The sequence below is a fragment of the Pristiophorus japonicus genome, chromosome 9 (assembly GCF_044704955.1).
Source record: "Pristiophorus japonicus isolate sPriJap1 chromosome 9, sPriJap1.hap1, whole genome shotgun sequence".
NCBI classification, from domain to species: domain Eukaryota; kingdom Metazoa; phylum Chordata; class Chondrichthyes; family Pristiophoridae; genus Pristiophorus; species Pristiophorus japonicus.
In genome coordinates this window covers 214660237-214680263 of record NC_091985.1, presented here as the reverse complement: position 1 = coordinate 214680263, position 20027 = coordinate 214660237, and the positions used below count along the sequence as shown (strand labels likewise).

Sequence of the window (20027 nt, the reverse complement as noted above, 5' to 3'; positions counted from 1 at the left end):
AAGAAATTTCTCCTCATCTCAGTTTTACATGGGCGGCCTCTTATTCTAAGATTAAGCCCTCTAGTTCTAGTCTCCCCTAGCAGTGGGAACATCCTCTCTGCGTTCACCTTGTCAAGCCCCCTCATAATCTCATATGTTTCGATAAGATCACCTCTCAATCTTCTGAATTCCAATGAGTCGAGGCCCAACCTACTCAACCTTTCCTCATCAGTCAACTCCTTCATTCTGGAATCAACCTTGTGAACCTTCTCTGAACTGCCTCCAAAGCAAGTATATCCTTTTGCAAAATTGCATGCAGTATTCCAGGTTTGGCCTCACCAATACCCTGTACAACTGTAGCAAGACTTCCCTGCTTTTATACTCCATCCTATTTGCAATAAAAGCCAAGATTCCATTGGTCTTCCTGATCACTTGCTGTACCTGCATACTGACCTTTTGCGTTTCATGCACAAGTACCCCCAGATCCTGCTGTACTGCAGCACTTTGCAATCTTTCGCCATTGAAATAATAACTTGCTCTTTGATTTTTTTCTGCCAAAGTGCATGACCTCACACTTTCCAATATTATACACAATCTGCCAAATTATTGCTTACTCACTTAGCCTGTCTATGTCCTTTTGCAGAATGTTTGTGTCCTCACACATTGCTTTTCCTCCCATCTTTGTATCGTCAGCAAACTTGGCTGTGTTACACTCGGTCCCTTCTTCCAAGTCGTTAATATAGATCATAAATAGTTGGGGTCCCAGCACTGATCCCTGTGGCATCCCATTGGGTACTGATTGCCAACATGAGAATGAACCATTCATCCCGACTCTCTGGTTTCTGTTCGTTAGCCAATCCTCTAGCCATGCTAATATATTACCCCAACCCCATGAACTTTTATCTTGTGCAGTAAGTAACCTTTTATGTGGCACCTTGTCAAATGCCTTCTGGAAGTCCAAATACACCACATCCACTGCTTCCCCTTTATCCACCCTGTTCGTTACATCCTCAAAGAATTCCAGCAAATTTGTCCAACGTGACTTCCCCTTCATAAATTCATGCTGTTACATCCATGTTACAGCAGTGGCAGATAAGAAAGGCTTTGAATTAAACGATGGGAGGAAGGCAGCATCAGGGCGGAAAGACAGTGAGGGCCCCTTGCCCTCAGAGAAGGACTCCCAAGTCCTGATCAGAAGTGACCCTCAGGCAATCTCGGTTACAAACCGGTCAATGTCTCGAACATATAAAAATCTAGATCGACAAACACAGCAGCGAGTTTGCTGTTCAGATATATATATAGGAAAAAACGTAAATGAAACTTGCTCATAAGTCCGGCCGTCATTAACCATTTTTACCTGAGAGCAGAACAGAAACATAAAGAACAGAGTACAAATCGGGAGGGGATGCAATTGATGACCTCATTTAAGAATTTGAGATTGTGGTGAGCAATAAATCTGATTGGATGTTTAAAGAGACCAATCAGAGAGATACAGAACAATGGAAATTGACAACGCAGCCAATGAACCAATCACAGTCATTGCCTTCACCAATCCCTCATTAGCATAGGGCTGTGGGCGGAGTGTGGGGCTGCCTATATAATGCTAGCCTGGAAGCAGAATTTGCTTCATATCTGTGCCCGACTGAACAAGACGATGCCTGAGGAAAAGAAACCAGCTTCAAAAAAGGGTGCCAAGAAAGTTATCAAGAAAACACCACCAAAGGGCGGCAAGAAGCGCCGAAAGTCGAGGAAAGGAGAGTTACTCCATCTATATCTACAAAGTGATGAAGCAGGTTCACCCCGACACCGGGATCTCCTCCAAGGCCATGGGCATTATGAACTCGTTTGTGAACGATATTTTCGAGCGCATCGCGGGTGAGGCTTCCCGCCTGGCCCATTACAACAAGCGCCGCACCATCAGCTCCCGGGAGATCCAGACCGCCGTGCGCCTGCTGCTGCCCGGGGAACTGGCCAAGCACGCCGTGTCGGAAGGGACAAAGGCGGTGACCAAATACACCAGCTCCAAGTAAAACTCCACGCTGTCCTGACAGAACAAACACCAAACACAACGGCTCTTTTAAGAGCCACCCACAAGATCATTGAAAGAGCTGCACAAATACATCTCCCTTTAGACTGAATTTACTATAATTATTTCCCGAACAACTGTGTATGAGAACCTTTACAGTTCCAGCTGTCGATTTAGTTTTGAATTCTCATAAGCAGCTTCACTGAGGGGTTCGACCTTGGTGTCGCTAGAATTTCCTGCAGAGTCAACTACAAACACGTCCCTGGTCGCTTTCACTTTGTTCTCAGACCCGTTCATTAACAGCGCCTGCCGACGAATTTATTTTGGGGGGCGAGGAAACTCCGATTTCAGTCACATTCTCACTCAAGCCCTTTTAACGTTTTGTTTTATTCCATTGCGCTCAGTCTGTTTATTAACCCGAGACTCCCCGCAGTGTAACAACCCAGAATGGGAGTTCTTAGAGACTAGAACAGGGGCAGTTTGAACACTCTGTCCCTCTTTTTTCACAGAAGGACTCTCCGTTCTGGTCTCACCCCCACAGCAGCTCCTGTGAAAACAAGTTCACTTTTACAAAGCTGGAGCTGGAATGTGTCCCGTTACAGAATCAGTGGGGACTGAGTCCCGCCCGTTACAGACAGTTTGAAGCTGAAGCCGAATTTAATCTTGATTGTAACAGGCTGGAATTTGCAAGGCAAACATGTAATAAGACAAAAGGAAACAAATTGTTTAGAAATATATGGCTAACGGTGAAGTTACTAACATAATCCGCAATTTTAACAATTATTGGCGGGATTTTTGAATTTTAAAAATCGTTAGATTCTGATTGTTGGGAACCAGTAATTTCCGCCCTCCTTTCTTTGGTGGACTAAACAGGCTGTGATTGGTCATCGGAAACGGCCAATGAAATCCACCACAGAGTGACCAATCCCAAGTTCGCTCCCTGCATCCCTCCAGAAGGTATAAGAAGGGCAGATGTGGGAGAAGTTTCTCATTCTTTGTCTGAACCTGCGGATTGTGGAAATGTCTGGAAGAGGAAAAACCGGCGGTAAAGCTCGGGCCAAGGCCAAGTCTCGCTCCTCCCGGGCTGGACTGCAGTTCCCTGTGGGCCGTGTTCACAGGCTCCTGCGAAAGGGGAACTACGCTGAGCGTGTGGGTGCCGGAGCCCCGGTCTACATGGCTGCTGTGCTCGAGTATCTGACCGCTGAAATCCTGGAGCTGGCCGGCAATGCGGCCCGCGACAACAAAAAGACCCGCATCATCCCCAGACACCTGCAGCTGGCCATCCGCAACGACGAGGAGCTCAACAAGCTGCTTGGAAAGGTGACCATCGCTCAGGGCGGGGTGCTGCCTAATATCCAGGCTGTGCTGCTGCCCAAGAAAACCACCACTTCGTCCAAGAGCAAGTAAAGCAGATAAGATTTAATCTAATAACCCAAAGGCTCTTTTCAGAGCCACTCACAGTATCTGAAAGGGCTGCTTACTGTATTATTGGAGACCTTCAGTTCAGGTACCGATAAATTGGTCTGTTTCAGACCTGTATGCGGGAGTTTTCAGTTCCTGGTATCTGCATTACGGTTCTCTGCTCACCCAAACTGTTCGAGTTAGCAGCTAATAATTAAACTACAGTTGTCAGAGACTCAAAACTTGTATAAATACCGCAACCGGTTCCTTAAATATTCTTTAGTCTATCAATGAAAGCTGTATGAAGAGAGTCGGCTGTTATTAAAAGGGCCTAATTTAATTCTGGTCTGGTTTGAGAGTTTGAATGCTGGCTCTGTTCCCGGGAGCTCCGGCCGTTCCCGGGCTGTGTATTTCTCTTCTTTAGCCGGCCAGTTTAGACCTGCACTGAGCAGCCAAGCGCAAGACGGTCAATGCCATGGATGTGGTGTACACTCTGAAACGGCAGGGCCGCACTTTCTATGGATTCAACGCGACCCTCTCACCCAAGCACAAAGCAAAGGCTCGTCTCAGTGCCAACCACCGCCTCACAGGGAGTGGGGGAGGGGGCTGGGGTGGAGGGAGATATCGTTGATTTATATTTTGTTCTGTATAGATAGATATTTTCGCCAAGGTCTATATGTTTTAAATCCGCATATGCACGATGGATGATATATCCTTTTAGTTTCAGAATTATAGACATTTATCATCGAAGCTTCCAGCATGGAAGGAGGCCACTTCGGCCCATCGTGTCCGTGCCGGCCAACAAAAGGTTATCCAGCCTAATCCCACTTTCCAGCTCCAGCTCCAGGTCCGTAACCCTGCAGGTTATGGCACTTCAAGTGCACATCCAAGTAGTTTTAAATGTGGTGAGGGTTTCTGCCTCGACCACCCATTCAGGCAGTGAGTTCCAGACCCCCAGCCTCTGCGTGAAGAAATTTCACCTCTAAACCTTCTGCCAATTAATTTAAATTTATGTCCCCTGTGCTAAGGGAAATAGGCCGTTTATGGCACAACTCTTTTGGGGAAAACATAATAAATTAATCCAAGTGCCCCCTGATCTGGGGGACACTCCAAACACTTTTCACGTGCCCTTTTTTTTTTGGTTATTTTTGTGGGGTTTTTTTTGGGCAGAAAAACCATAATTTACAAGTGCCCCCTATAAAAGGGGAGGGGGACACTAAAACCCAGCAATTAAAACAAATTAAACTTTAAAACATATAAAATCATATTAAAATTTGGTGCCGGGGGTGACAATACACTCCAGTCCCTCCGGCGCCCACCTCTCGCGGAAGGCCGTGAGTGTACCGGTGGACACCGCGTGCTCCATCTCAAGGGTCACCCTGGCCCGGATGTAAGCATGGAAGAGAGGCAGCCAGTCAGGCTGAACGACCGCCCGCTGCCTGGACCGGCTGATGGCACCCTTGGCCGTGCCCAGGAGCAGTCCTACAAGGAGGCCTTCGGACCTACCCGCTCCCCTCCGCACAGGGTGCCCAAAGATCAGGAGTGTGGAATTGAAGTGCAGCCAGAAATTGAGGAGCAGCCCCTTTTAATAATGGAACAGGGGCTGCAACCTCGTGCATTCACTAAAAACGTGGAACACGGACTCTTCCAGACTGCAGAAATTGCAGGCGGCCTGGGAGCCCATGAACCGACTTAAAAATTTATTGCATGGGACTGCTCCGTGTACCACCCTCCAGGCCAAGTCCCCGATAAATAATGGGAGGACTCCCGCATAGAGTGCACTCCATCGGGGACCCCCGCCTCCTCCGGACAGCAAGATGGTACGCCATGGTGTGTCCGGACAGCAGACGAGGATGGCAAGGTTGAGAGTGTGCAGGAGCAGCCCGTACAGGACCCCCTCCATGCAGAACTGAAAGGGACGGAGGGGATTTCCCCGAGGTGGCTCAAGTTGTGAGGTGCCGGCGTCCGAGGGAGGTTCCGGGGTTTGGCGCCGATGAGGAATTCCGTCCGGACTGGGGTCAGTTCGGACGAGATCTCCTCACGTGCTTGAGCCTCCTCAACACACCAAACGGAGTCAGGGCCCAGAGCTGTTTTTAGCGACTCGATGGCATCGGCCGCGCGGTGGACGTCGGCCGAATTTAGGCGCCGTACCAGCATGTCTGGCGCCATCCAGCCCGCTCCTCCGCCATTGAGCAGGTCCCTGACCCTGGTCACCTCGCCAGCCGCAGCCCTCTCGTCGGACTGCCACCTGAAACTTCGGTCGTGGAGGTACGGATTCCCGAGCAGCGGCTCCTGCAGGACAGCCGCCACTCCAGCCGGTGGAGAGCTGCGCTTGGTGGAGACTTTGTTCCAGACCCTGATGAGTTCCTGGTAAAAGACAGGCAGCCCCTGGAAGCCGGTCCTGATGCCCCCCAAGCTCACAAACAGGAGATGCATGTCGTAGTTGAGGCTGTGCTGCTGGCGGAAGAAATACGTCGCCAGCGCACACCACCTAAGAGGGGGCTCAACGTGAAGGTATCTCTGCAGAGTCTGAAGACGGAAAGTCGCTAGCTGGGTGCTGACACACATCAACGACTGACCGCCCTCCCTAAGCGGGAGACTCAAGACCACTGCAGAGACCCAGTGCTTCCTGTTGTTCCAGAAACAGTCCACCAGCTTCTTCTGTATCCTGGCGACAAACGCAGGGGGAGGGGTCAAAGTGACCAGCCGGTACCACAGCATGGCGGCCACCAGCTGGTTTATGACTAGCAGTCGACTCCTGTAGGACAGCATTTGGAGCAGTCCTGTCCAGCGCTCTAGGCGAGCGGTGACCTTGGCCTCCAGCTCTTGCCAATTTGCCGGCCAGGCTTCCTCGTCGGGGCTAAGGTAGACTCCCAGATAGAGGAGATGGGTCGTGCTCCAGGCAAAAGGCCTGAGCTCCTCCAGCAGGAAATCCACCCACCACTGACCCACCAGGAGTCCGGAACATTTCTCCCAGTTGATCCTGGCGGAGGATGCGGCCGAGTAAATCTCCTTGCACTCACGCATCCTCCACAGGTCAACGGGATCCTCTACCATGAGGAGCACATCATCGACATAAGCCAAGAGGACGGCCTCCATGCCCGGCCCTTGCAGAGCCAGTCCCATCAACCTCGTCCGCAGGAGGGGCAGGAAGGCTGCACGCAGATGGCATATAAATGGCTGGACATGGGGCATCCCTAGCGCACCCCTCTCCTAAAGCGAAGGAGTGCCGTCAAGGACCCATTAACCTTAATCAGATACTCCGTGGCGGCATACAAAAGTCGGATTCGGGTGACAAAATGCGTCCCGAAACCGAAAGCGTGCAGAGTTCCGAAAAGATAGTCATGATCCACCCTGTTGAACGCCTTCTCTTGGTCGCGAGATAGGAAGGCGACCGACAGACCAGCCTCCTGGGAGTGATGGATGATGTCCCGGACCATATGTATGTTATCGTGGATTGTCCGGCCCAGGACCGTGTAGGACTGGTTGGGGTGGATCATGTGGTCCAGCACGGCGCTAAGGCGAGCAGACATCACCCTTGTGAAGATTTTGTAGTCCGTGCTGAGAAGGGAGACTGGGCGCCAGTTCTTAAGTAGGCGGAGATCACCCTTCTTAGGCAGCAGGACGATAACTGCCCTGCACCAAGAGAGGGGCATCTCCCCGGTCGCCAGACTTTCCCCCAGGACCCGCGTGTTGTCTCCCCCCAGGACATGCCAGAACGCCCTGTGGAACTCCACAGTCAGCCTGTCCAGCCCCAGGGCTTTTCCCCTCGAGAGCTGGTCGAGGGCGCCGGTCAGCTCCGCCAGGCTGGGCGGAGCTTCCAGATTTTCGCCCTCCTCTGGGCCGACCTTCGGCAGGTCCTCCCAAAAAACTCGATGCGCTTCCTCATTGGACGGCTCCGTAGAGAACAGAGCCCCGCAATATTCTCGGGCCCTGTTGCTGACGCCCTCCGGATCCGAGACGAGAGAGCCGTCGTCGGCCAGCAGCGTCAAGAGCTGCTTACGGACACCCTGTCTTTTTTCCAGTGAGTAGAAATGGTGGGAGTTGCGGTCCAGATCCCGCAGGAACCAGATCCGCGACCTCACGAATGCGCCTCGGGACCCGAGGAACTGCAGGTCCTTCAGCACGGCCTTCTTCGCTTCGTACACCGTCCGCAGGGCCAGGTCCTCGACGACGTGACTGACACGGGATTCCAGGTCGAGCACCTCTTTTTCTAGGCGCCCGACCCTTGGTCGACCCCCTCGCATACTCTTTGCAGAATACACGGACGTGAGCCTTGCCCACGTCCCACCATAACCTCAAGGAGGGGAAGCCCCCCTGCTTCCTTCTCCAGTCGGCCCAGAAAAGATGGAACGAGTCCTGGAACCGCTCATCCTCCAGCAGCTGGTTGTTAAAATGCCAGTACGCGGACCCTGTCCTCGCGCGGAGCGAAGCGAGCTCCGCCCACACCAGGTGGTGGTCCGAACACGGCACCGGTCGCATGGAGGCCAGAACATAGGAAACGTATGCCCGAGACGCGTAAAGGCGGTCGATTCTGGACGATCCTACTCCAGGCCTCACCCAAGTAAAGGTGCTGGAGTCGGGATGGAGATTTCACCAGACATCCACCAAGTCGAAGGACCCGACCAGGTCCCTCAACTTCTCGATCACTGTCATGCACTGCGGGGCACCGGAGCGGTCCCTCGCCTCGAGGGTGCAGTTGAAATCCCCTCCGAGGACAATGCAGTTGCCGACGTCGACGGAGCCAAGAAGAGCGGACACTTCTTCGAAGAAGCGCATTTGCTGCGGGCCAGGCTGAGGGGTGTACACATTCAGGAGATGGAGCGGCACGTCCCCCAGGTGAACCATGACGTGCAGCAAGCGGCCTGGCACGTGCTCCTCGACCCCAAGATCTCCGGCTGAAAATGCGGGGCCAGCAAGTTGGCCACCCCACAAGAAGTGGCAGTGAGGTGGCTCATGCGGACCTCTCCTTGCCATTCCAGGAGCCACGTGGCTTTGTTTCCCGGAATGGTGTGGGTTTCTTGCAGAACGCACACCGCATATTTCCCCTCCCGCAGGAGCAAAATTTTGTTAAATCTACGGCGTGCCTCTCTGCCGCCATTGATGTTGAGGCTGGCTATGGTTATCTTCATGACAAAAGCACAGTGCAACCTTTACTTAATCTATTGTGGCGGGGGAATGGAGTCATGTGTTGACCTCCACTCCCTCAGCAGCCCAGCGAGGAACGTTTTGAACTGGCGCAGCTCAAGGCTTTGCGCCTTTGATAAGGGCCCACCCGCAGCCATGGTTTTAGAGGCAGCGCGGACGGACCTGATGAGGAGCGCCAGCTCGGACCATTTTTCCAGGGGCAGGTGGGCTTGGTTGCGGTGACCCTGGCTCTGGATCATAAAGTCCCGGAGCTCCTTTACAGGAATGAGGGGGGTACTCAGCAGCGGGCACGAGGAGATCCACCACCTCATTGGCGATGGACTCCAGATCTTCACCCGCGCCCTCCACCGAGTCCCCATCCCCCTCCGGCAGGTCGCCGCCAGCAGCTGGTCCATCAACCACCCAAGGTACAGCAAATGGCCCGGCCACTCCATCAGCCCCTGGCTCAGCCCCGATCCCACCCCCAGGATCGTCGGCAGAGAAGTCCCTACTGGGCTCTTTTAATTGTGATGCTGGGTCAGGAAGCGGCAGCAGAAGGCACCGGGGAACATGGAGAGACCTGGTTGAAGAACCGCTCCAGGTCCTCCAAGTCCCCCAGCTCCAAAGTTGGGGGCGAGGGTTGGTGTTCTTCCCCCTTCCCCCCCGCCAGCCCCCAGCCCAGCGTGTGTAGGTTCTTTAAAATTATAAAAATGTTCTTTATCTGCCAGATCGAGCAGATCCCGGGAAATGTTGTATATTGGCTGGGCGGGCTCAGGTTCGGCCTTTTCAGCCCCGCCCGCCTCAGTCCCTGGGATGCCCGACCCGGCGGCGACGCATTCCTCCGCCGGCCCCAGGCCCCCACAACAGGTAGATCTTCCTCGCCATCCCCGGGAGGCAGAGGCTGGGCAGCCTCGACTGTCTGACCCTCCCTGGGGACAGATTCCCCCCGCCTACGGTGCGGTTTGGGGGCGCTGGTGGGGGACGCAGGACATGCGGCAGGCATCGACTTCTCCATGGAGGGATGTTGTTCTCCCTCTGCCTCATTGGAGCGGCACCTCCTTTTTTGTCTGAGGGGGATGCGGAGGCAGGGAGACCTCCATGTGTGCCGAGGCCTCCCGCTCTGCTCCCCCCTTTTGTTTTTCTTGCCCGCGCCCGAGCCTCTCTGCAGAATTGGTCGCTTGCCGGTGACGACGGGTAGGCCGAGCGTGGTGATCGGGCTGTCCGGCGCACTGAGGGGACCCGTCTCGAGGTATTTCACCTTCCTCCATGCCTTCCTTCCGCCCGGACGCTCACCCTACCCCCCGCCGGAGGCCATGAAGACAAAGGCCTCCGACGATGTCCGCGCACCCACGCGGAGGCTACTAGGGGGAGGGGTGGCGGCGGCGCCAGCCTTGGCCGCCTTTGGTGTTTTGGCAACCTTGGAGGTGGGGCAGTTCTTACGAACATGCCCCACCTCCCTACAGGCATGGCATCGCACGCCGTCCGACATCCAAAAGACGCGGTAGGCAGTCCCCTCATGCACCACGTTGAAGGTGCCCTCCGTCGTCTCCTCCCGCGCCAGCCGGACAAAAAGCTGGTGGCGGAAGGAGAACACGTGACGCAGGCTGGTCTCCCTGAGGCCGAGCGGTATCGGGTTAATCCCCGACCTTGCCTCATCCAGTTGATGTAGGTGGGGGAGCAGGAGCTCAGCAGGAACAAAGGGCGGGACATTCGAAAGAATGACACTCTGCGCGGTGGCCTCGAGAGGGTCCACCGGCTGGAATGTCCCGCCCACCATGAGCCCCTTTTCAGGGCCAGGGACACCGCCCGCTCCGACCCCAGGAAGAACACAGCCTTCCTGGACATCATGGAGGCCACGACTATGGCCGAGGGGCCGACTACCCCAGCCATCGCCCGCACGCACTCCTTGATGCTCATAGTGGGGTGAGTGTAGCTCTTGACCCCATGTTTTTTAGTTATTAATCTAAATGGTGGCAGGGCAGCAGGAGGCGTAGGAAGCGCCGTGGCTACGGATGCCGCTTGCGCATAAGTCTTAACTGGCCCTGCCACCGACGTGGATGGGGTCGCCATCACGGGGTCCCTTTAAGGGCTACACTTACCCCAGAGTCACAGACCTTAATTGTCTTAATAGGCCTTGTTAAATATGTGAGCAGAGGGAGCTCTTAATGAGGCACACCTCTCCCCTAGTTAACGACTGGGGAGGGGCCTTGCTCCCTCTGCTCAGTTGTCTTGATTTTCTAATTAGGAGGAAAGTGCTCTCGGAGAGAGGGGAGAGACAGAGAGAGAGAGAGAGTGAGGAGGTGGGAAAGAGGGAAGCTGTGAGGGCAGGTCTTCCCTCACAGTGCTGGGTGGGTGTTTTGCTGGGGTGCACTCCCCAGATGGCAGAAGAACACAGTCTTATTAGGTGGTCTTCGGGTGGGTGGGTTTTCTGCCTCGACCACCCATTCAGGCAGTGAGTTCCAGAACCCCACCCTCTGCGTGAAGAAATTTCCCCTCTAAACCTGCCAATTACTTTAATTCCCTTGTGCTAAGGGAAATAGGCCGTTTACGGCACAGAAGGTACGGCATATTCCAGTGAAGGTAATACTGAAACAACTAATATAGTTACAGCAGTGACAGATAAGAAAGGTGTGGGAGGAAGGCAGCATCAGGGCGGAAGGACAGTGAGGGTTTTTTGCCCTCACAGAAGGACTCCCAAGACCTGACCAGAAGTGACCCTCAAGCAATCTCGGATACAAACCGGTCAATGTCTGTCGAACATGTTGACATCTAGATCGATAAATAACAGAATATGGCTCGGGAGGGGATGTAACTGATGACATAATTCAAGAATTTGAGATTGTGACGAGCAGTAAATCTGATTGGTCTCTTTAAATATCCAATCCGAGAATTACAGAACAATGGAAATTGACAACGCAGCGAATGAACCAATCACAATCGTTGCCTTCACCAATCCCTCATTAGCATAGGGCTGTGGGCGGAGTGTGGGGCTGCCTATATAATACGAGCTCCGAGCTGAGTTTACGTCATGTCTGGGTCGGATTGAACAAGGCGATGCCTGAAGAGAAGAAATCAGTTACTGCCAAGAAAGGCGCCAAGAAAGTGATCAAGAAAACGCCACCGAAGGGCGGCAAGAGGCGCAGGAAGTCGAGAAAGGAGAGTTACTCCATCTACATCTACAAAGTGATGAAGCAGGTTCACCCCGACACCGGCATCTCCTCCAAGGCCATGGGCATCATGAACTCCTTTGTGAACGATATTTTCGAGCGCATCGCGGGTGAGGCTTCCCGCCTGGCCCATTACAACAAGCGATCCACCATCAGCTCCCGGGAAATCCAGACCGCCGTGCGCTTGCTGCTGCCCGGGGAGCTGGCCAAGCACGCCGTTTCGGAAGGGACAAAGGCGGTGACCAAGTACACCAGCTCCAAGTAAAACTCCACGCTGTCCTGACAGAACAAACCCCAAACACAACGGCTCTTTTAAGAGCCACCCACAAGATCATTGAAAGAGCTGCACAAACACATCACCCTTTATACTCAATTTACTGTAGTTATTTCCTGAGCAAGTGTGTTTGACAACATTTAAAGTTCCAGCTGTAGATTTAGATTTGAATTCTCAGATAAGCGGTTTTACTGTCCGGTTCAATCTTAACTTCGCTGATGAATTTCCCTCCCAGTAAACTGCACACACTGTCCGTGGTCGCCTGCCAATGAATTATGATCTTATTTTAGGAGGTGAAACTCAGACTTTAGTCCCCTCATTCTCTCTCAAGCCCTTTTAAATATATAAAAAAAATCTAGTTCGGCTCAACCCGCTTATTAATCCGAGACTCCGAGTGCAACGGCCCAGACTGGGAGTTCTTACAGAGACCAGAACAGGGAGTTTGAACCCTGTGTCCCTCTTCTCTTTTCACAGAAGAACTCCCAGTTCTGGTCTCACTCCCGCCTGTGCGGAGGATCGATCCATGATCTGTGATTCCCAAATTGTACAAAGATTGAGCTGGAATGTGTCCCGTTACAGAACGTTTGAAACTGGGCCCGAATTTCATCTTAATTGTAATATCCTGGAATTTGGAAGCAATATGGAATACGACAAAAGGAAATAAAAAGTGTTTGGAAATCTTTGGCTAATGGTGAATTTATTAACATAATCCGCATTGTAAAAATTATTGCCGGGGTTTTTGAAATTGAAGATTCGTTGGAAGTCGAACAGTAATATTCACCCTCTTTTCATTGGCGGGCTAAACAGATGGTAATTGGTCAGCGGAAAAGACCAATGAAATCCACTTCAGGGCGACCAATCACAGGTTCGCTCTCTGCATCCCTCCAGAAGCTATAAGAAGGGCTGATGTGGGAGGAGTTTCTCATTCTTTGTCTGAACTTGTGGAAATGTCTGGAAGAGGAAAAACCGGCGCTAAAGCTCGGGCCAAGGCCAAGTCTCGCTGCTCCCGAGCCGGACTGCAGTTCCCTGTGGGCCGTGTTCACAGGCTCCTGCGAAAGGGGAACGACGCTGAGCGTGTGGGTGCCGGAGCCCCGGTCTACATGGCTGCTGTGCTCGAGTATCTGACCGCTGAAATCCTGGAGCTGGCCGGCAATGCGGCCCGCGACAACACAAAGTCCCAGACATCTGCAGTTGGCCATTCGCAACGACGAGGAGCTCAACAAGCTGCTGTGAAAGGTGACCATCGCTCAGGGTGGAGTGCTGCCGAATATCCAGGCTGTGCTGCTGCCCAAGAAAACCACCACTTCGTCCAAGACCAAATAAAGCGGACAAGATTTAATCTAATAACCCAAAGGCTCTTTTCAGAGCCACCCACAGTATCTGTGAAAGGGCTGCTTACTGTCTTAATGGAGTCAGAGCCCTTTAATTCATGTACCTAGAGATTGGTCTGTTTTAGACCTGTAAACATAGAAAATAGATGCAGGAGTAGGCCATTCGGTCCTTCGAGCCTGCACTACCATTCAATAAGATCATGGCTGATCTTTCACCTCAGTACCCCTTTCCTGCTTTCTCTCCATACCCCTTGATCCCTTTAGTTATAAGGGCCGCATCTAACTCTCTCTTGAATATATGTAACGAACTGGCATCAACAACTCTGCAGTAGGGAATTCCACAGGTTAACAACTCTGAGTGAAGAAGTTTCTCCTCATCTCAGTCCTAAATGGCTTACCACTTATCCGTATGGGGGAGTTTTCAGTTCCCAGTCTCTGCATTACGGTTCTCTGCTCACAGATACACTCTTCCAGTTAACAGCGAATAATTGAACTACAGTTGTCACTCAACAATTGTATAAATACCGCTACCGGTTCCTTAAATATTCTTTAGTCTATCTGAAAACTAGAGAGTCGGCGGTGATGAATTAATGTAGTAATAAAAGGGCCTAGTTTAATTTTGGTCTGGTTTGAGATAGTTTGAATGCTGCTTCTGTTCTCGGGAGCTCCGGCCGTTCCCGGGCTGTGTATTTCTCTACTAAGCCAGTCAGTTTAGACCGCACTGGAGCAGCGAGCGATGTACACACACACGACCTGGGTCAATTGCAGTGCTTCCCAGATCTGCCTGTCCCCATTCTCCGGCAACACCGAATGGGGAAATCTGTGCTCTGCCCCGGGGAACTCGAGGTCAGAGCGACGCAAAGCCGATGTCAGTTTCTGAAAATATTAAAGGGCTCATTAGTTAATCGTCAATAACTCCTATGTGAACGGAGCTGGTATATAAACACACGATCTGTAATCAGTCCCTCACCCTCTGCCCGTCCCTACAATGGGTTAATAAACAACACGAAGCTCTGGTTACAGGAGATCGCAGCTCTTTCCTTTGCTGATTTGGTGGCTCTGAAAAGAGCCGTTGTTGCACTTGGTGCTGAAGCTTCGAGCCGAGGCAGGGGGAGTCTAGGCGCGCTCCCCGCGAATGCGGCGGGCGAGCTGGATGTCTTTGGGCATGATGGTGACTCGCTTGGCGTGAATGGCGCACAGGTTGGTGTCCTCAAAGAGCCCCACCAGGTAAGCCTCGCTGGCCTCCTGCAGGGCCATGACGGCCGAGCTCTGGAAGCGCAGGTCGGTCTTGAAGTCCTGAGCGATCTCCCGCACCAGGCGCTGGAAGGGAAGTTTGCGGATCAGCAGCTCGGTGGATTTCTGGTATCGGCGGATTTCCCTTAGAGCCACGGTGCCGGGTCTGTAGCGATGAGGCTTCTTCACTCCGCCCGTGGCGGGAGCGCTCTTCCGGGCCGCTTTGGTCGCTAGCTGTTTGCGAGGAGCTTTCCCTCCGGTGGATTTGCGCGCTGTCTGCTTGGTCCTGGCCATTTTCTGAACGGATCTCAACACAAAAAAAAATCTGGGACACAGGGACTGTTAATGCGGAGCCTCCTCTGGGGCCTCCTTTTAAAGTGTGTGAGGGTCCGCCCCGGGGCTGTGATTGGCTGCAGCCCGACCGCCAATCAAGTTTGAACCAAGCACCGAGAGTGAAAATGAAGGGCGGGGATTACTGGGCCTTGATTGGCTGAACTGAAACTGACAGTTGGTCAATTTCAAAAAGCCCGCCAATTTCACAGTATCAACCAACAGAGATTAAAGAAACTCTAATTTTCCGCCAGCAATTTAAAAATCCCGCTCTTTATAACGGCGATTGTGCCCCATTATAAGTCACCAAGTCCATTTCTCTGTAACATTCCGGTTTGAATTCTGTTCCATTCCCTAATCGGTCTGTACCGGGCGGGAATAAATCCCTGGTCACTGCTTCCTGTAAACATAAAGTCCCGCATCGATCCCGCCAGTGCCGTCCCATTTAACCGATTCTCACAGAAACCTCACATGACAGGAATTATCCGTGAGGGAAGACTGTAATGTCTGGGTAAAGGGGACTGTGTATCCCACCCGGTAATTGTGACTGTCAGCCGAAATTTCTGATCTCTCACATTTACAATACTTGTAAAATATTTAATAATTCCCATATTCCTACAGCGACTACACTCCAAAAGTACTTGATTGGTCTTGAGGCGTTCGGTGGTCGTGAAAGGCGCTATATAAATCCAAATATTTCTTTCCATTAATTAAACAGCCAAAACCATTTCCCAACCAAATTGTCCACGCTCCCATCCCCAGGCCACTGCTCTCTCTGTGAGGCGTTGGGTGGCTCTGAGAAGAACCTTTGTGTTGTGTTTGGGGGAGAAGGGTCGAGTTAATCAGCCGCCGAATCCATAGAGAGTGCGGCCCTGCCGCTTCAGAGCGTACACCACATCCATGGCAGTGACCGTCTTGCGCTTGGCGTGCTCAGTGTAGGTGACCGCATCCCTGATCACATTCTCCAGGAAAACCTTCAGCACCCCACGGGTCTCCTCGTAGATCAGGCCTGAGATCCGCTTTACACCGCCACGGCGAGCCAGGCGGCGGATAGCTGGTTTGGTGATGCCCTGGATGTTATCACGGAGCACTTTACGGTGCCGCTTTGCTCCGCCTTTACCCAGTCCTTTACCACCTTTACCTCGACCAGACATGATGATTCTTCACTCAGACAGCCGCTGAATGAGAAGCGAGCTCCTCCCGGCTCCATTTTATAGAGCCGGAGCCGACCTGACTGAGAAAGCGCAGAGTGAGAGAGGCGGGAAGGGGAGGAGACAGAGTCAAGATTGACAGACAGAGCAGAGAGCGGCCTCTGGTCTTCCAGCTCCGCCTCCAGCTTTCTGCAGCCGCCAATTTCAAACCGTTTTCCCACAATAGAACCGAAACACAGCGCTCCGCACAAACCCTTACAGACTCGGAATTCATCTTCAAGGCTTCCATGAACCAGAAGCTTTTAAATAAAGTCCCGTTACAATCAACAATCGCGAATATTCCCGCCTATATACAGCCCCTTCCCTGTCAATCTCAGACCTTATTTCATCTCCCCACACTTCCTCTCAGAGACGGGTTCAGCAGTTTACAAACACCTTATTCCAGCTGATTTGGAGAATGTGGTGTTTGGGGTTTGAGTTGTGAGGAGGGGTATCTCCGCCAGTATCACCGTCTCAGACTCTCCCACTGAATCTGTGAAATGACAATGACCAGGAACTGAGACTGGAGCCGAACACATCCCCAGTTACAGTGAGGCCCGGGCCGGACATCCCATTCTGTGGGTTTTATTGCAGACACTGGGGGGAGGGGTGGGTGCAGCCAATATCAGCGAGTCACCAGGTATCCTGGCTTCATGTTCAATGATTTCTGTCTGAAATCTGAGCCCGGCCCCGGGACAGGGATCATTTGATTCGGGGATCAGCTCTTTTCTGAGAGGCGTGTGTGGCTCTGAGAAGAGCCTTTGGGTTCAGATGTTTACAAATTGCACTTTTTATTTACTTTTTGGGCGCTGCTTTCTTGGGTTTTGCTGATTTGGCCTTGGCCCTCGGGTTTTCCACCTTTTTGGCCGCCTTTACCTTTGCGCCTGAGGTCTTCTTCGTCACCAACTTCTTCCCAGCCGCCGCTTTCGCTGTCTTTTTTACTGTTGGCGCCTTCTTGGCTGCTGGTTTCTTGGCCGGAGATTTCTTGGCTGCTGGTTTCTTGGCCGGAGATTTCTTGGCTGCTGGTTTCTTGGCTGGAGATTTCTTGGCTGCCGGTTTCTTCACCTTCCTTCCCACTTTCCCCTGGTTTTCCTTCTTAGCGACTTTGAAGGAGCCCGAGGCGCCCGTGCCCTTGGTCTGCACCAGGAAGCCATTTGTCACATTCCTCTTGATACTGAACCTGATCTGGGACCCGCGCTTCTCCACATCCACGCCTTTGGCCGCCAGAGCCTTCTTTATCGCGGTCAGGGACATCCCCTTGCGATCGCTGCCATCGGCCACAACCTTGAGGATCTGTTCGCCCAACGTGGGACCGGCTGGCTTGGAGCGGGGAGCCGCCTTCTTCTTCTTACTGGGAGCCTTGGTTTGAGCAGCGGCGGCAGGAGGAGCCGTTTCGGCGGCTGCAGTGTCAGTCATGTCCGCGACTCCGTGGAAAATCTCTCTGACAGTCAGAGATCGGTCAGAAATGAAACGGGAGGCGGCGGCACAGAGCAACTTAAAGGCAGCGAGCGGACGGGGCGGAGACATCCTGCTGTCAGCTCGCCGCCCCTCCAGCCTCTCTGTGTTTCTCTCTCCTCATTAACTGTCCGATTCCAATTCAACCCGGGCCCTCCAGAGTCCCAGACTGGTCTCTTTCTGTCCCGAAGACCGGGATGTTTGTTGTCGAAAAAGTTTCATCCGAATTGAAGGCAGCAATTTGGATTTAAACCCGTTTCATTGCTGCACTGATCGCGCTCTCTCACCCGATCGCGGACATTTTCTCTGTTTTTCGACTGAAATTTGAAATCACATCAAACTTGACGTTTAATTCCCACTTTAGACCTGAGCAGGGCAGCAGGGCGATCCTGTGACAGGGAAATCTTTGAATTTTACACAAGAGGGACTCTGGAATCCGGCGATGAGACGGACACACAAACACAGTGACATTAGTCTCACCCGGCCGTCCCTTTAACACACTCTCGCTCACACAATGTTCACAATCTGCACATTCACAACACAAACTGTCCCAGATTTACAGCTCCCAGCACAGGGTTTCCTCTCCGCTCGGCCTGTGCTGCCGATTCTCGGGATTAGTTGTAGTTTCCCAGCTCACTAAGTGTTAAACACTCTGAGACTGGCGCCCCTCACAGTGCCTGTTCCAGATTCAGGGGCAGGAGCCAATCACAGCAGAGGCTGGCTTAACCTATATCTGCTGTTAAGTTGTTGTATTGTTCGCACGCAGAAATATGTTTGCTTAACGTGAAAATATAAATTATGTGTTCACCGTCGCACCAGCCTCTTTGTGTGTCTCTCTCTCCTCCTAAACGGAGGGACATTTAACTGTAACTGGTGTCCTATCCATCTCATACTCAACACCCAGAGATGGCTATCAGAGAGAGCGACAGAGACACAGTACCAGTCTTAAACTCCCTAACTGTGTCTGCTTATTACGCTCTATGATACTATCACACATTCATGTACAGCATCAGCGGAAAAGAGAGAGAGACAGGCACAGTATCAGTCTTACATTGTATATCAGTGTCTCCATATTACGCTCAGTCACAGTGCCACACCGTCATGTATTGCACCAGAGAGAGAAACAGAAACATTCTCACTGTTGTACTTCCAACAGTGTTTCCACATCGCGCTAAATAACAGAATCCCGCCTTAACAGACAGTTCAAGAGAAAGGGGGATAGCGGCAGAGAGAGAGTGGGCTGAGAGAGAGAGAGACAGGGGAGGCAGGGCGGTGAGACACAGAAACATGCACAGTATCAGTTCCAGACTGATCTGTGAGGTCCGGTTTTATCCTGAAAGATCCCATTGGAGAGACAGAAGATGCAGTCCCCTCTCTCACTGATATTGTACCACAGACAAACACATTATTAATCCCACACTGCGGGACAGTGTCAGAGAGTGAGAGAAACAAGGTCCCATATTTAACCCTCGCTTGCCTGTTGCGCTCCCTGTAATCTTGCAGCTCAGGGTCGTTCGGTATTACTCTCAGTGACTGAGTGTTTCACTCTGATTAAACTAAACTGGGACAGTTTCTGTCAGATATTAACTCCTGCACAGTCCCAACAAACACTCCTACCCCCCCCGTCCCTCCGATGTTTCTGCAGGATTGCTTTGTGAAGACGGGCTCACGAAGTGAAATACACCCTGCACGGAATGATCCCAAATTGAGCATCTCAAAGGGGCAAGGCCCCCAGCTTTAAACATTCTCTGTCCTTGTCCCCCAGGCCCAGTTCCTTTGCTCAGATTCTGATAAAAGTAAATCGGGAAAAGTTCACTTTGATTTTTAAAGGCCGAATTATTGCAGAGAGCTGCGAATGCGGGGATAAGCCCCGCCCCCGTGTCGATTTCCAGTGAGCAGAAGAGCGCATGCGCCCTCCCCTCTCCCAGCCCTGCCTGTGAGCGCCATTCACTCAGTGATTGGAAGAAGGTGGTTTAAACAACCGGGAATTGAGACACCGCGGCCCCGGGGTAAGGCAGCGAGCAGCAGCCTTCTTACAGCAGCACATCGCTTTGGGCAGATGGGCTCAGAGATCGGCACTGAGTCCGGGGGAAGTTCAGGCGGAGTCGGGGTCTGTGTGTAACAGGCGGAGTGGAGGAAGAACTGGTCTCAGTGCGTGGAGTGAGTGGGGGAAGGGAGAGGCCATTCTCGGGCTGTGTGTGGACAGCGTGTGTCCCGGGTAAGGGAGACAGAATGGGAAGGATCTGCTGTTTATAATCATTGCTGCTTTCTCCCTGCAAACCAGTAGTGAACGTTCCTGCTTTAGTTCCAGTCTCATCGTGTTTGTTGTCATTGGACAGCGAGCAGTGGAAGCAGAGCCGGACACTGATGATTTATACAAAGAGAATCTATTGCAGGCACCGGGTGAGAAATGTGAAGGACATGTTTTAAACAGCGAATCTTTGTTTTTGTTTGAACGGTTAGTGCCCTGGGAGAGGGGAGCAGCAATCTGAGCTGTGGTAAAAGTCCGTGCTC

The 20027-nt window shown here is 52.3% G+C and overlaps 3 protein-coding genes across 5 annotated transcripts in view; 1 reads left to right on the top strand and 2 right to left on the bottom strand.

Moving 5' to 3' along the window:
- The window catches only part of LOC139273646 (oocyte zinc finger protein XlCOF26-like), a 178958-nt gene that overhangs the window by 34622 nt on the left and 124309 nt on the right, over positions 1-20027 (top strand). Inside the window, exon 1 of one of the 3 annotated variants that reach the window (XM_070890662.1) lies at positions 19443-19522. The exons of the other annotated variants lie outside the window; for them this stretch is intronic. The gene's annotated coding sequence lies outside the window, so the exon portion shown is untranslated. Of the gene's footprint in view, positions 1-19442; positions 19523-20027 lie in introns of those variants that run through there. 3 annotated transcript variants of the gene reach the window in all.
- LOC139273639 (zinc finger protein 239-like) overlaps positions 1-20027 on the bottom strand; it is a 332544-nt gene that overhangs the window by 274931 nt on the left and 37586 nt on the right. The window lies entirely within an intron of this gene.
- Positions 15711-16022, bottom strand: LOC139272829 (histone H4). Its single transcript, XM_070888947.1, has one exon. The coding sequence runs from the start codon at positions 16020-16022 to the stop codon at positions 15711-15713; it is 312 nt and encodes a 103-aa protein (XP_070745048.1).

Coding starts and splice junctions, on each gene's coding strand:
- LOC139272829 (XM_070888947.1), bottom strand. CDS start 16,022: ATGTCTGGTCGAGGTAAAGGTGGTAAAGGACTGGGTAAAGGCGGAGCA.